General features: G+C 42.5%; 1 protein-coding gene across 2 annotated transcripts in view; it reads left to right on the forward strand.

Moving 5' to 3' along the window:
* The window catches only part of AIG1 (androgen induced 1), a 193,478-nt gene extending 189,131 nt beyond the window's left edge, over window positions 1-4,347 (forward strand). The window contains exon 6 of one of the 2 annotated variants that reach the window (XM_045010950.1): window positions 3,343-4,343. In XM_045010950.1, coding sequence (XP_044866885.1) covers window positions 3,343-3,380 — 38 coding nt within the window. In that variant the 3' untranslated portion in view covers window positions 3,381-4,343. Of the gene's footprint in view, window positions 1-3,342 lie in introns of both variants that reach the window. The other variant, XM_045010954.1, reaches the window with a different exon arrangement.
* The last annotated feature ends 9,765 nt before the right edge of the window (window positions 4,348-14,112 follow it).

The raw sequence follows: 14,112 nt of genomic DNA on the forward strand, positions 1-14,112 counted from the left end.
CACACACCGATCAGATCCAAGACTTCCCGGTCAGTCTATGCTGGGTCCCTCTTTCTATTCAGAGATTACATGAACTCCTCTGCTGGAGAGCTCTGCATTGCTGCCGGTGCTGCTGAGCTCGCCACGATGTCCAACCACGAAATGAGATTCAAACTGTCCGGACAGGAAAAGGAATTCAAATTTTCCCGGGGCTTTTCCTGTGTGGCTGGTCAGAACATCCAAGCTCGGACTGCTGTCCAGAGCGTCAACAGAGTGGTGCACTGTGGGATAGCTCCCGGAGCTACTAAGTTCGATTTGCATCCACACCTAGCCTAATTCGACATAGCCATGTCGAATTTAGCGCTACTCCCCTCGTCGGGGAGGAGTACAGAATTCGAACTAAAGAGCCCTCTATGTCGAATTAAATGGCTTCCTGGTGTGGATGGGTGCACGGTTAATTCGAATTAATGCTGCTAAATTCGAATTAAAGTCCTAGTGTAGACCAGGCCTTAGGCAGTCTTTTTGGTCACCCCTTTGGAGTTTGGCTTATCGGCAGGTATAGTGTCTTGTTATGGCCTGCCTCCAGCCCCGACTTTAGGAATACCCCCACTTCATACCTGGTTCATACAGTCTTAAGGTCAGTAAGCTGTGCAGCTATGTTCCTGGTTGCTGCTCTGTCCCTGTAGCCTTAAGCTTCTTCCCTCACACAGAGCGAGCCCTACAGGTGCACCTGGTTGGTGCTAGCTAAACCCAGAAGAGCTCCTTAGGCTCCTGTCTACCAGAGTGAGGGTGTGCCCTCTCACATAACCCAGATGGCCTTAATCATCCCGCTGGAACACCACCAAACTGAAGTCAATGGGCATTTTGTCATTAACGTCAGTGGGGCCAGAATGTCACCCTAAACTTCTAATTAGAATCTGAAACAAAGTGCAAAACCTGCTTTTCTGTGTGCCTCATTTGCCTCCTTTCAATATTAGACTCCAGACATCAGGCACCTCTTTTTAACTGTAGAGCCTCTGGTCATTTGGCACTGCATTCATGGCTGGTCCTGAACCTGTAATTCAATTTCATGTTAATGTCTATTTAAACCACTTACCTCTTCTTCTGATAATGCAGGAAAGGTCCTTTAAAGAAAGGTTATCCAAAAGAAGGCTTCACTGTGTATAAATTCTATATAATATAAAACATAATAATGTTCTTATTGAATCCCACAAACAAGTAGCTCAAGGAAAATCTCCCTCATAGTACGTATAATAGAAACTTTAGCTCCTTTGTTTCCTCATCTCAGGAGAATTTAGTTTAATGTTGCCATAGTCTCAATAGGCTCAGCAAGGCCTTTAGCTACTCTTCAATTTTCCCCCAGTTGGTTAGAAGACACTGATCCAGATTCTTTTGGTTCAGCGACATGCAAGCCAGCAAATGGCATGAGTCACCTACTGTGTGGCCATGTATGAAGCTTGATATATAGATCAGACCTAAAATGTATGATAGGAACACCACAGCCATAAAAACCTGTAAAATAATAATTATATGTAAGATTTGGAGCAAAAAATATTTGGAAACCAAACCTTCAAAAAGGGCCTTCAAATGAAAACAATCTGACTTAAGAAGGTTTTATTTTTTCTGTGATCCTTTTCCTCTGGAGGTGCATTAAGAAAAAAACCCAGTACTGACTAAATTATTTTGAAGTTAGTTTTTCCAACCTAAACCGCAAACATGATAGGGAAGGAAAAAATTGCCCTTTCCACTGGCCTTCTCTTAGTGTTGAAGATACCTGCATTCCTGCCAAACTAATTGATCCATCTGCAGTAGAATACCTCAGAAGAAAGGAAAGAGACTCTTTTAAAAAGACAAATACAATGCTCTAATTAAAACCACTGGGTAAGTTCCTCACAGCACAGGACACAAGGGACCTGAGATTGGCTCTGGAGCAGACTGTTAGGCCAGTAGTGTTCTTTTGAAGCCAGCCCATTTGTTTTGTTTTTCAGACCTTTGACTATGGCTATCCCATGGTTGCTGGCAAACCAAAAATACAACGCCCATTGTATTCAGACTGCTGGCAATGTCTGGAGTCATTTGCTTCCTTATAAGCAGCAAAGAATCCTGTGGCACCTTATAGACTAACAGACGTTTTGGAGCATGAGCTTTCGTGGGTGAATACCCACTTCATCGGCATGCATCCGATGAAGTGGGTATTCACCCACAAAAGCTCATCCTCCAAAACGTCAGTTAGTCTATAAGGTGCCACAGGATTCTTTGCTGCTTTTACAGATCCAGACTAACACGGCTACCCCTCTGATACTTGTTTCCTTATGGCTTCTTTCAGTAAAGTCTCCTCTGTAGATACTTTCTTCCTACCTCCTATCTGGGTATTTAAAGGTACATTTTCAGAATGGCCCATGGGAAGAATTAACATCCGTGCACATATTCCATTAGTAGGTAATATCATCTATGGTCGGATTTCCCTTTTGCTGCTTTCAAAATGACTTTCCATCACCCTTTAATCCTGAGAAATCTTTCTTCTGCGATTTGCAACAGTCCAGGAAACCGCCAAAAGAAACATTTTCAGACTATCTTTGATACGTTGGGCAGGGAGGTTTAGTCAGAAGAAACAAAATGGACAAAAGAACAACACTTTTGCTAGAGTCTAATAATAAATTAATTGCCCAGGAACAAGCATCTGAAAGAGCTGACTTTTCAGCACCAGGAAAACAACCTAGTGCCCAACCCAGCCGCCTTTCAACACAGATGACAGAGAGCAGTTCTGCAGCAAGGACAAATCTTCTAAAGAGAATATGTACTGTGCTCATGCTACCTAGATTACTAAAAGGAATGGACATTAATGAGAAAAAAAACCTATTAGCAGTAATTGATTCTTTGTGCACTGTCAGGAAAAATGACTTCTACTTATGATTTTTTTTTAAATCTGACAATGGAAAGAAAGAAAAAGAAACCTAAATGGAATTAGCAATAATAGTTTTGAAAATGTACTTTAAAAAAATGTCAGCTGCTTAGCTTCAGCTAATGGTAGCCGTAATAAAATCTGCTCTGTTTTGTTTGTATGTAAGCAATTGGAGCCCCAGGAGACAATTATCTTCATTCTCCTGAAGCAGTCAGAGGCAGAGTATGCTATAGATTCAGATTAAGATTCTAAAAAGAGTCCTGGGGAAGGAAAGGGTTAGGTAGGTTGTTACCAGACAACTGCTGGTTTCAGGTGTGTAGATGTTCTTTTCCTTCACAGCAGGTCAGGTAACATGACAGAGGCTGCTAGCAAAGAAGAAGATTAATGTATTAGGTTTCTAAGTAAATAATCAGTTTTTATTCACTCAGGTGTTTTAAAAGGTGTTCTCCATATTGTTTCAGGTATAGAAGAAGGAAAAGAAAAGCCTAAAATGGACTGAGCATTGAATACAACTTTGCTTTTTGCTCCATGGAAAACTTTGCAGCTTGAACAGATGCTGGCAGGGAAAGGAATCTCTTGGAAAAAAGTTTATATGGACCATGTACCCAATGCTTTTATTTAGAGGAGAATTGATTTTAGCTAAAAACATTAAATATGTGTTGATCCTCCTCTTTCCAATATTTGTACATATCATATCCATGGAGATATGTACATTAATTATCTCCACAATGTTCTCAACATGTATTATTATCTACATCAATGTAAATGTATTTCCATTTATTGTGAGAGGAATGATGGGTCCATTTGTGTATCATTTTCAGAAAGAGGTTAAGCAGATAGGCCTACCATGGATAAGTGTAATAATCCTGTATATTTCAGAGTACTGTATACTGTAAAGATCTATTAAAAGACCACCTCACAAGCTTACCTGAAGAAATAATCTAATCGAACTATGATATGTTAATGTACCAGCGTATAACAGTTGCCTTAAGTAGGCCATGTTAATAGTAATTATATCAATTGAATCAAACCCTAATTGTAATTAGAACCTATGTGCATATGATGGAACTCTTCTTAAATACAAAAGCACATAAATAAAGAACAAAATATGCCCCGTTTTCTGTTTCTGAATGCTGCTTCTCAGAATTCCAGATGGATAGATGCAGCATGTACTGTATAATCTATTTCTAGTTTTTGTTATGTCACCTGTAGATGATGGCATTTCTAATACAAAATTGACTGCCGTATAATATGCTGAAGTCCTGAAACTGGGTAGCCAAGCCCTGGGCTCTTAACAGATAAATGGCAGTACATAGTGTACCGGAGAGAATGCATTCGGGCCTCCATTCAGGAAGGCACTTAAGTGTATTGGGGCCTTAGTTTCTAAGTATTCGCCATGGTCTATGTTCTTTTGGATTCCAATTGACTGCCAGGCAATTAAAAGGGAAATGTTACAGCCACGGGAAAGCTGTGTGGGATTAAAATTAATGAACAGAATTATTTTTAACAGGAAAATATACTTAAGAAAAAAGAATCTTCCAAATATGCAAGTAACTTAATGTCCAGCCAACACACACTTCATAATGATATTGAATTTTTTAATATACTAAAATGTATTTACTTACATGTTTGTAAAGCACTCTGATGGTGTAAAGTGTTGTACATGTTCAATATATATTTAACGAGAGGGACAATGTCAGGGGGTTGAGTTGGCTCGACAGTAGTCCTAATCTGGAACTAAAATTTGTTAGTGTGTCCATTCTGGATTTAACTGCAGAACATGACATGCAAATTGCAGTGTGATTTACTATCAACAAATTGGTATACATACAGTATGATAAACATTTCAGGAGTTGTGGGGTTTTTTTTGGTGGGGGGTTAAACAGAGATTTTGGGGTGTGGTGGTTGGTTGTTTAAAAAAGCAGGATCTATTTAAAATACAGTTTAGGAGTACAGTTGCCTAGAAATTCCAGATGGACTAAATATTGAAATACCATAGGAAAGGTTTTAACTCTTAAAACTTTCACAATGTTCCTTTAAATTTCAAAAACAGGGAAAATCTGAGTTAAATCTCCACCACACACTTGACCTACTCATGCCTATTTGCAGTGTTGTTTTAGCCATGTTGGTCCCATGATCTTAGAGAGACAAGGTGGGTGAGGTAATATCTTTCATTGGACCTACTTCTGTTGGTGAGAGAGACAAGCTTTCAAACTACGCAGAGCTCTTCTTCAGGTCTGGGAAACTAAGGGCATATCTACACTATAATCTTAAATTGACCTATGTTAGGTCAATTTATAGCCATCACAGTAATTACTGATATCCATAGTACTCTCCTTCTGTCAACGGTGTGTTTCCTCACCAGGAGCGCTTCTGCTGACTGAAGAGAGGCATTGTGAGGGGCTGAGAGTCAGGGCTCTCAGCTCTGCGAGGCCCAGCTCCTCCCAGGCTTCTCACCTTCCCACTCTCAGCCAGGAGTAGGGAGGAAGCCACCCATGGTGTCACAACTAACTACAATGTGGAACAGATTGTTTAGCATAAGAAGTTAACACATATTCTAAGGGACCATTCAGGGTGAAGTGGCACTGTGGCAGGGTGGACTAGGTCTGGAGGCCCCCTGCTGAAGACCTTGCAGCCCTACATCACCCTGCCCCAGAATAGAGCAGTGAGAAGTCCTCCAGGCAGCCTAGAGTGGCTGCAGAAAAGCAGCCAATCAGAGAGGCTGCTGGAGCAACCAATAAGGGGCCAGAAGGGCCAGATAAAAGGCAAGCAGCAGAGCAGAGTAGAACCTTCAGTTGCTGTGCAGAGCTTGACAAGGGAGGACTGGGTGCCTGGCTAGTTAGATGAACACCAGGACTGTGGATAGCTTGCTGCAGGGAGCTCACCAGACCGAACTGAGCCCAGGGAAGGGTGCCAAATAACTGCTTCCTGGCTGGATGGAATAGCAACAGAGCCATCGAAAGGTCAGTGTGGGAAGGCTGAGCCTAGGGGGACTGAGCATAAAACCTGTCCAAACCAGATGAGGGTACCGAGATGGGTCCTGCTGGACTGGTAGCAGACTGAGCCCAGGGAGCGCTGCTGAAAAGGACACTAGTTGAGGGTACTGAGATGGGCCACGGCCAGGTAGCTGAAGAAGGCTGTGCCTCTGGGAAGATGCCTAAGAGCTATGGCCCCATACCAGGGCTGTGATAAGGACTCTGGACTGTATACCCTGAGATAGTGTGTGCAGCTCGGCTGGAGGACTGAGCTGCTGAAGACCAGCTGAGAAAACTAGTGGCGGGGGTGCTTGCGAGAGGCAGGTACCATCCTGATGTAAAACTAAAAAAGAAAAGCAGGCTCACTCCTAACTGAGAGGAAAGGGGGCCATCCACAAAAGGTGTGTGGTTTCTCCCCCCGCCCCCCCGCCCCAGGTGAAAAGACTGTTTGCAGGCACTATTGGCCAGAGAAAAAGAGGCATGCACGAGAGGTGGGTGCTGACCCTGTTACGGGCCCTTAACCCTTCTACTGTCATGGGACAAAAAAGGGAGGTTAGTAGGTTACATATTGTTTTAATAAGCTATAAATCCAATGTCTTTAAGACCATGTTTTTAATGTCTAGCAGGTTTATGACTTTAAGTGTCAGGCATATCTTTTGAAGGTGTTGTGCAAGTTTCTTTTGAAGACAAGAACTGAGAGGTCAGTGATAGAGTGATCACTTTGTGAAAAGTGTTCGTTTGTGGATGGTATGGTATTTTTGTCTTGTAATTTTTTTACGTGAGCTCATTTGAAGAGCATAGTGATTGTCTGGTTTCACCCACATAGTTGCTATTGAGGCATTTAGTGAACTGGATGAGGTATATCACATGTTACGATAGGCATGTGTAGGCCCCATAGATCTTGAAAGGTGTGTTGTGTGGGGTGTTGATCATTGTCGCAGTGGAGATATGTCTGCAGGTTTTTGCATGTGTCATTCTGGCAGGGTCTGGCTCCACTTTGAGTTGGTGTGTCTGGTCTGCGGGGAGCTCTTCTCTGATGAGGTTGGGGGTTGTTTGAAGACCTAGATAATTTGTCCCTTGCTGTGGAACCCTCATTAATGACTGCATTTGCCAATGTTGCATACTAGTGTTAAGAATAAATTCTAATAGGGGGAGTTGGTAGTGACCACCTACACTTTCCAGCCAATCCACAAGCCAGGAGCTGGTCTGGTGACTCTCAGGGCAGCTTAGTTTGCTCATTGTCCCTCTAGGGCTTGCAACTGTCTCCTCCCCAAGCCTTAGCCTGCTCCAGCCCTGGTCCTGGCCCTGCTCCATCCTTGTTCTCACTCCAGCCCACCTCTAGACTCCTGATTCTGGCTCTGACACCTGACTCCAGCCACTAGGTCCAACTGCCATGGCTCCAGCCACTAAGCCTGACTATCCCCATCATGGTTACTGACAGATCAAAGCTGTCAAATGAGTTAGATAGTAAATGCAAAGTTGCTCACCTAAATCAAAGTGACCTTACTTTCAAAGGAGCTGAGTACACACAACTAGTATTGTCTGCTGTTGGATCTGGAAATGAGTACACTCTCCAATTACGTGTTAAATATGGATTTAGGCCAAACATTTTCAAATTTGGGTGCCAGTAGCAATACATGCAGTGGAGATTGTAATATTTTCCAATTGGTTTGGAAAATGCATAGTAGTCCGGCAAGGTTTGAACTCAGTTGTTCCCCATTATCTCAAAGTTCTACTACTCCTTTGGGTCATGGGCTTTAAAGCACAGAAATAGTGGGCAATTTAATTCCAGCCTTTAATACAAGACCTATCTTTCAAAATCTTTACTGCCTACATACCCAGGTGTAGAGTACAACCACATATAAGATTTTTTTCCTTCAGAAATAGGATTCATAATTCTTGTAGACATGGGCAGTGGGTATCATAGGCCAGGGCAGGCTAAATATGGATTTAGGCCAAACATTTTCAAATTTGGGTGCCAGTAGCAATACATGCAGTGGAGATTGTAATATTTTCCAATTGGTTTGGAAAATGCATAGTAGTCCGGCAAGGTTTGAACTCAGTTGTTCCCCATTATCTCAAAGTTCTACTACTCCTTTGGGTCATGGGCTTTAAAGCACAGAAATAGTGGGCAATTTAATTCCAGCCTTTAATACAAGACCTATCTTTCAAAATCTTTACTGCCTACATACCCAGGTGTAGAGTACAACCACATATAAGATTTTTTTCCTTCAGAAATAGGATTCATAATTCTTGTAGACATGGGCAGTGGGTATCATAGGCCAGGGCAGGCTAAGCCCTGCCCATGTTGTGCCCTGATGCCCCGCCCTCTATCTGAAGCCAGTCACTGCTCAGCTCCAGCTGGTGGCCCTGAGCTTGGGCCTGCCATGCCCCAGGGTCAGCTCTGGGGCCAGCAGGGGGTTTGGGCCAGCAGCTTGGCCGGCACTGTACGGGGGCAGAGCGGCAGCTCAGATTGTTCCAGGTCGATCTGGCCACCAGAACTGAGACCAAGGATCCTGACTCTCCATGCCCTCACCACCCTCACTGGTGCCTAGACAGCATGGAGGAGGAAGCTACCTTAATTGAATGCAGAGGGGATAACAGCTGGACTTGGGGGGGTGGGGAAGGGAATTAGACTGGGACAAGGAGTCAGGGGGTGGTGGGAAGGCTGAGGCTGGAGGCTGGTGGGATTGGAGGGAAACTGGGACTGGAAGTTGAGCAGAGAGACTGCAACTTAACTGGGCAAGGAGACTGGGAGCTGCGGGGAGATGTGGCCTTTTTCTAAATTTTAAGTGCTTGACTTTTCAACCCAATAATGTTCTTTTAACATAGTTTTTTCTCTTGTGTAGTAGAGAAATAGACTGAGATTTTCAAGGCTGACTAGTAGATTTGGGCCACATAACTCATGACTTTCAATGGGAGTTCTGTGACTAAATCCTCTAGCTGGCTTTGAAAAATCTCATCCCTAATTTCTATGTGCAGCTGCACAATGCACTATAAGCAGATATTTAAGTATTCATATTCCTTTAAACAGTACTATGAGCAGCGGTGGCTCCAGGCACCAGCGCAGCAAACCAGGGGGGCGGCATGCCAGTCGTCGTGAGGGCTGCAGTCAGGGAGCCTTCAGCAACAGTTCTGCGGGAGGTCCGCCAGCCAAACACGCGGAACTGGTAGATCACCTGCAGAACTGCCACCGAATCTGCGTGACTGGCAGACCCAGGGGCGGCTCTAGCCATTTCGCCGCCCCAAGCACGGTGGCATGCCATGGGGGGCGCTCTGCCGGTCGCCGATCCCGCAGCTCACGTGGACCTCCCACAGGCACGCCTGCGGGAGGTCCACCAGAGCCGCGGAACCAGTGGACCCTCCGCAGGCACGCCTGCGGGAGGTCCACCGGAGCCGCCTTCCGCCCTCCCAGCGACCAGCAGAATGCCCCCCGCGGCATGCCGCCCCAAGCACGCACTTGGCATGCTGGGGCCTGGAGCTGCCCCTGGGCAGACCTCCCACAGAAACACTGCCAAAGGCTGCCTGACTGCTGTGCTTGGGGTGGCAGAAAACAAAGCTGCCCCTGACTATGAGATTGACCTTTTGATCTTTGTCGTGTCAAGGTTCAGCTTGCTGGCAAGAGGCTTCTGTTCTGGACATGAGGAACACTAGTGGCACTGATGCCAATGCATGCCAAAGCCATGAGAGGTGACCAGTGATGGCACAGGCTCTTAAATGACAGTTCAGAACAATGTCGTATAAGGCCTGTGCTTTTCCTTTGGCTTTCTCTTTTGAACTTGCACCGAGACTCTGCCAAATTTTGATGACAAGCTCTTCTTCTCCACTCGTTTCATATCAAGATGGATCAGCATGGACAGAGAGCTCAAAGGCACACTCTAGTGTCCTTCAGTGGCTATCATATCCTGTTAATTGGTGTTGTGAGGTTCCACAAAATAGAATGAGACAGCAAATCGTGTTGAAGATTCTCTCAACTTCACATATCCTAGCAAAGCTGTTGCAAGGCATCAGGTTACAGTGATTGCGGGAAATCTAGCATTTGGGTTAAATACACAAACTATAATGTGTGCATTGGCGTGTTGTGCTATAAATGTAGTTTGTGAAATGTGAGACAGTGTGAAGCAATGTGTTTTACTGTACTCTCTGCTACAGCACAGTTGCAAGTGTTAATGAAAGAAAGCATCCTGCCAAAGATCTATACATAATAGTGTATAATGGGCCAGATTCACTGCCTTGCCCCAGCTGCTTTGTGCAGCTCCAGTGACTCCAAGCAGTTTAGCCAGCCGCTGAAGCTAGGTTCACACATGCTTTGCCTCACTGGAGTGAGACAAAATAACTGGCAGGTATCAGTAAATTTGGCCAAACATATGTGTAAAAATGTATGTCACTAGTATGAAATGTATGCGTACATGTGATGAGAGGTAGAGTGTGGGCATAGCTGCAAAACTCACAGCACGCAACATTTACACTTTTAATTGGGTTAAAAAAACTCTATAGTTGCAACAATCACTTTGGTGAGTGGATAAAAACCATGGAACTAGAAGACACTACCCAAGTGTCTACCTGTCTAAGGCCTTGATTCAGGAAGGCTTTGCGCCCCATTGCCTCCAATGGAACTTGACTGTCCAGTGCTGTCCAGAAGAGGGATGTTTTCCTCAATCATGGCCTAAGTGAGCCTTCAGTCACCAACTTTTCTATAATGCTAATAATAGGAGGTAGTAAAATGCAATGTCTTTTCAAGCTTTTTGTCAAAATAGGTCTATGTGAGCATAGCTGAATATGCTGATGTGTACTATTAGTAACACTAATAAGAATAGTGCAATACAACATACAGACCATAAACAGCAAAGATTTTTATAATCGTCTCCAAAGTAAGCCATTCTATTTTTAACTGCAATAAACTGTTTTGTTTTTCAAGTGACAGATGGAAATCAATTGATTTAATTTCACCAAAGAAGTAAGTTGTAGTCTTAGTCCCTTAAGTGCCTTTTTTTCTTTTTCAGACCACAGCTGTAAAGTCAGGATTACATTTTGAACCTCAACACACTAAATGCCACTATAGCAATGAAGAAACTAAGCCACATTTCTTTGCCCATCAAATGATGCATCTGCTGTAGCTTAAAATAAAATCATGCAAAAGAGAGCAGCTTCTTCATATAAATCCTATTGTAGCTAGCGACGGTCTCCAAGCTCAGAATTTTATAGATAGTATGTGTATTAAAAAGTAAACATTTACTGGGATTTTGCATAAATATTGTACCTCTGTGGTGTATATTCTAAATATAGAGAATATTGTGGTAAAATCAGCACCATGATACAATATTTGTTTACCTTTTAATATATAAATAGTACCCACTGTATGTGTCTCTATATACTATATATAAAAGTTAAACCCACACAAACACCTATCAAATGGACCAGATTCTCAGTTACACTGATGCAAATCTGGCCTTTTATAGCGACATAAGCAGAAATATAGCTAGATGTTAAAGATGCACAGCTACATGGTTAAAATGAAAAGGAATCAGGAAGTGAGAAAAAGATAAGGTAGGGAAACTTAATTTAACTCTACCATATTGCAAATATGCAGGTTTTTTTGTTCCTATTTCTCTTGTTAAATGTGATGCTGAAACTTCAGATTTTGTCAGCAGCCTCTGAGCACTCTCATTTAGGATTACCTGCATATACGCTATTACACAGTCTATGTTGAACCGGCTGTGCAACTTGATAGAATTAATTATGCTGAAGGAAATTTACCTTCTGCATTTCTGGACTTTTTGTTTTATTTTTGCTCTATGGGCATAACATTACCTGAATAGCTTTCTACATTTAATTTTCTTGGTTTATTTATTAAGTGAAAATAAAATGTCCTTACTTAGCAATGGCCCCAGTTTGGCTTTTAAATTCAGACGTAATCAATTTGAATCAAGTAGGAGAGTTAGGCATTTACAACTTTTCTGCTATTATTTGTCTGGAAACAGTTTTCTATAGAGTTGGGTTAATAGGACAGCAGTAATATCCACCTCTAGATCAAGAAAAGGCTATTAAGTGCACAATACTGAGAGACCAAAGAGGCAGAAAAAATTATAATAATGAAGGACTTCAGCTGTCTGCATATTATCTGGTCAAATGTCACAACAGGGCAAAGTTTTTCTTCACACATTGAATGAGTGCTTCTCGGAACAGCTCGTTCTAGAGCACACAACAGGAGAGACTATTTTCAGCTTAAAATTAAGTAAAATGCAGGAATTGGTTCAAAAAGTAATTATAGATGAGTCATTAAGCAACAGTGACCACAGTGTAATTAAATTCAACATCCTTGGGGAAGAAAAGGTATCAAAATTTAGTACAGTGACACTAAACTTAAAGGAGAGGAAAAAAGAGGAAGCTAATCAAAAAGTCAAGAATAAAGACATTTAAAATCTTTAGATTTGGCATGGCTATGTGAGGAACCAATAAGTCTGAGGGCTTGTCTTCACTGCAAAGTTAACGAGTTATAACTCAAATGTTGCCCACTGTTCCTAACACATCTCCCACAGTGCTCCTTCTCCGATGGTTAGGCTTTGTTGGTACCTCCACCAATTGTCCCATCCTGTCAGCAGTGGCATAATGTATTTGTTACACTCACGTTTAATGCTTGCCTCTGACACATTTTGCAGAAACAATTCTTCTCTCTTCAGGCTGTGAACAGGATTAACTAAACCTTTTGCATATGATCCTGCTTGATAACATCATGTCTGACTTCTATCATAAGAACATAAGAACGGCCATACTGGGTCAGACCAAAGGTCCATCTAGCCCAGTATCCTGTCTACCAACTGTGGCCAATGCCAGGTGCCCCAGAGGGAGTGAACCTAACAGGTAAGGATCAAGTGATCTCTCTCCTGCCATCCATCTTTACCCTCTGACAAACAGAGGCTAGGGACACCATTCCTTACCCATCCTGGCTAATAGCCATTAATGGACTTAACCTCCATGAATGTATCCAGTTCTCTTTTAAACACTGTTATAGTCCTAGCCTTCACAACCTCCTCAGGCAAGGAGTTCCACAAGTTGACTGTGTGCTGTGTGAAGAAGAACTTCCTTTTATTTGTTTTAAACCTGCTGCCCATTAATTTCATTTGGTGGCCCCTAGTTCTTGTATTAAGGGAATAAGTAAATAACTTTTCCTTATCCACTTTCTCCATATCACTCATTTTATATACCTCTATCATATCCCCCCTTAGTCTCCTCTTTTCCAAGCTGAAAAGTCGTAGCCTCTTTAATCTTTTTTCATATGGGACCCGTTCCAAACCCTAATCATTTTAGTCGCCCTTCTCTGAACCTTTTCTAGTGCCAATATCTTTTTTGAGATGAGGAGATCACATATGTATGCAGTATTCAAGCTGTGGGCGTACCATCCCTTTATATAAGGGCAATAATATATTCTCCATCTTATTCTCTATCCCCTTTTAAATTATTCGTAACACCCCATTTGCTTTTTTGACTGCCTCTTCATACTGCATGGATGTCTTCAGAGAACTATCCACAATGACTCCAAGATCTTTTTCCTGATTCATTGTAGCTAAATTAGCCCCTATCATATTGTATCTATAGTTGGGGTTATTTTTTCCAATGTGCATTACTTTACGTTTATCCACATTAAATTTCATTTGCCATTTTGTTGCCCAATCACTTAGTTTTGTGAGATCTTTTTGAAGTTCTGCAGTCTGCTTTGGTCTTAACTATCTTGAGCAGTTTAGTATCATCTGCAAATTTTGCGACCTCATTTTACCCCTTTCTCCAGATCATTTATGAATAAGTTGAATAGGATTGGTCCTAGGACTGACCTTTGGGGAACACCACCAGTTACCCCTCTCCATTCTGAGAATTTACCATTTATTCCTACCCTTTATTCCCTGTCTTTTTAACCAGTTCTCAGTCCATGAAAGGACCGTCCCTTTTATCTCATGACAGCTTAATTTACGTAAGAACCTTTGGTGAAGGACCTTGTCAAAGGCTTTCTGGAAATCTAAGTATACTATGTCCACTGGATCCCCCTTGTCCACATGTTTGTTTGACCCCTTCAAAGAACTCAAATAGATTAGTAAGACGCGATTTCCCTTTACAGAAACCATGTTGACTTTTGCCCAACAATTTATGTTCTTCTATGTGTCTGACAATTTTATTCTTTACTATTGTTTCAACTAATTTGCCCGGTACTGACATTAGACTTACCAGTCTGTAATTGCCGGGATCACATTTAGAGCCCTTTTT

The sequence above is a fragment of the Mauremys mutica genome, chromosome 3, assembly GCF_020497125.1.
Source record: "Mauremys mutica isolate MM-2020 ecotype Southern chromosome 3, ASM2049712v1, whole genome shotgun sequence".
NCBI lineage: Eukaryota > Metazoa > Chordata > Testudines > Geoemydidae > Mauremys > Mauremys mutica.